This window comes from Manihot esculenta, chromosome 12, assembly GCF_001659605.2.
Source record: "Manihot esculenta cultivar AM560-2 chromosome 12, M.esculenta_v8, whole genome shotgun sequence".
In the NCBI taxonomy this organism is placed as follows: Eukaryota; Viridiplantae; Streptophyta; class Magnoliopsida; order Malpighiales; family Euphorbiaceae; genus Manihot; species Manihot esculenta.
The window spans coordinates 8,342,351-8,344,851 of NC_035172.2; the positions used below are offsets into that span (position 1 = coordinate 8,342,351).

General features: G+C 49.2%; 1 protein-coding gene across 1 annotated transcript; it reads right to left on the bottom strand.

Moving 5' to 3' along the window:
- Window positions 1-353: 353 nt before the first annotated feature.
- LOC122725260 lies at window positions 354-2,258 on the bottom strand. Its single transcript, XM_043962291.1, has 2 exons — window positions 2,007-2,258; window positions 354-1,823 (listed from the first exon to the last, which is right to left on the bottom strand). The coding sequence occupies exons 1-2, from the start codon at window positions 2,256-2,258 to the stop codon at window positions 354-356; spliced, it is 1,722 nt and encodes a 573-aa protein (XP_043818226.1).
- Window positions 2,259-2,501: the final 243 nt, after the last annotated feature.

Genomic DNA, 2,501 nt, shown 5'->3' on the forward strand with positions numbered 1-2,501 from the left:
GCCCCGGCGTTTTTCAATCCGAAAGGCATGGCTTTATAGCAATAAGTCCCATCTTCCGTTATGAACGAGGTTTTTTCTTCATCCGACCTATACATTGGGATTTGGTGATAACCAGACATTGCATCTAAAGACGACATGTAATCAAAACCGGCCGTAGAGTCGACCATTTTATTAATATCAGGGAGGGGATAACAATATTTAGGGCAGGCCTTATTCAGATCAGTAAAGTCTATGCACATCCTATATTTGCCATTGGCTTTTTTGACTAATACAGGATTGGCTAACCACTGTGGGTACATAACTTCTCTAATAAAGCCTGCCTCCTCTAGCTTCTGTACTTCCTCCTTGGTGGCCTACTGCTTTTCCCTTCCTACTACCCTCTTTTTCTGCTTTACTGGTCTGGCTTCAGGGAGGACATTCAGTCTATGGGTCATCACCCCGGGGTCAATTCCGGGCATGTCCGAAGGCTTCCAGGCGAAGCTTGATGCATGACCTCGAATCAAGGACATCACTTCGGCTTTCTGCTCCTTGGTGAGGCCGGCGTTGAGACTGAAGGTTTTGTCTGTTTCCGTTTCTGATAAGGAGAAGGTCTCTAGTTCCCCCACCAGCTCTATTCTGGCTTCTGTTTTCTCATCTCGGACCTCCAAGACTTCTGGATCCATCTTTTCTTCTGTTAAGCTCGGCTCTGTTACGGTAGCCAGGTACACTGCCCTTGCTTCCTCTTGACTTCCCCTAACTGTTGCCACCCCTGCTTCTGTGGAGAATTTCATTGCCAAGTATCTGATACTGGTGACAGCTTCAAAATCGAACAGCACAGGTCGTCCCAGAATCGCATTGTAGCTCAGAGGGAGTTTAGCCACCAAGAACACCGCATAATAGGTGCGAGCCCTCGGGGCCTCTCCCAAAGTAAGGGCTAGCTTTACTTTCCCTTCCACTGTTACTGGTGCTCCTCCAATCCCTTTAATCGGGGCTTGATCCCAAACTAGTTGCTCCTCCAGAATGCCCATCTGCTGGAAGACTCGATAAGGCAACAGGTTTACCTTGCTTCCGTCATCCACCAAGATTTTCTTTACCCGATAATTGTGAATAACAGCTTCAATGACAAGGGCGTCATCATGAGGCATCTGAACACCCTGAGCATCCTCCGAGGAGAAAGTGATGGCTGTTGAAGAGTGTTCAACGATTTGCATGACCTCGGTACTGCTAGTTTCTCCTTCTCTGCTTCTCTTTTTCCCCATTCGGCTCATCCGACCTCCCGTGCCTCCTACGATCATGTTGATAGTTCCACTGGACCCATCATTCACAGCGTTAGCTCCTGTTCTTCTTGGCGTTTGAGCTGTCGGATTGAGTTGAGGTCTCTGTCCTTCCGATTTCTTTACAAAGTTCTTTAGGTGCCCTCTCTTGATCAACCTCTCAATTTCTGCAATCAACTGGAAACAGTTATTGGTGTCATGACCATGAGTTCGGTGGAACTGACAATATTTGTCGGGATTTCGCTGGTCGGCTTCCGCTTTCAGGGGCTTGGGCCATTGCAAGAATTCTTTGTCCTGGACGGCTACGAGCACTTCGGCTCTAGAGGCGTTAAGTGGGGTTGGCTTCTCTGGAACCCATGAAGGAAGTGGCCTTTGTTCTGAGGACCGTGGGGGAAAAGGTCTTTGGTCCCTTCGCTCCCAAGGCTGTCTATAAGGCTCAGACCTTTTGCCATGTTTCTTTTCATGCTTCTCCGGCCTCCTTTCCTCCGGGGCTCTCTCCTTGCCTGCCGTTCCCTTGGCGAATCGGCTTGTCACGAGAGCGTCATCCTGTCTTATATACTTCTCAGCCCTCTTCATTAGTTCAGCCAGTGAGGTCGGAGGCTTCCTGCTTAATGAACCAAAAAATTCAGCGGAGGTCGTCCCTTTCTGCATGGCCTCCACCGCCCTTCCTTCATCGAGCTCGGGAATCTGCAGGGCTTCTATATTGAAACGAGCTACGTACTCTCTAAGCGATTCCTCTCGTCTTTGCCTTACTGTTTCCAGATAACTCGTCTTCCTATCCGCTGGTACCCCGGCGATGAACCGGCTAATGAAACGAGTGGCTAAATCTCCAAAACTTCCAATGCTTCCAGTCTCCAGGCTGTTGAACCATGCTCGCGCTGGCCCTGAAAGTGTCGTTGGGAATACCTTGCACATCAAGGCATCCGATAAAGTTTGTAATTCCATAAAGGTCTTGTCATTCATGACATGCTCCCTTGGGTTACCAGCTCCGTCGTAGGCTGCCATGGACGGCATCATAAACTTCTTAGGGACAGTTTCCTGCTGCACCCACTTCGAGAAAGGCGAAGAAGTGGGCAGGAAGGTTTGGCTTTGATCTTTCTTTCCCAGCTCGACCAAAAGCTGCTCTCTCAACTTCTGCAGTTTTTGGTCCACATCTTCATCTTCCGACCTGGGTTTTTTCTCCAGGTGATACTCCTCTTCCTCTGCTTCACTCCTGGTCCACCTGGTTGTCTCAGCGGAATAGTTGTC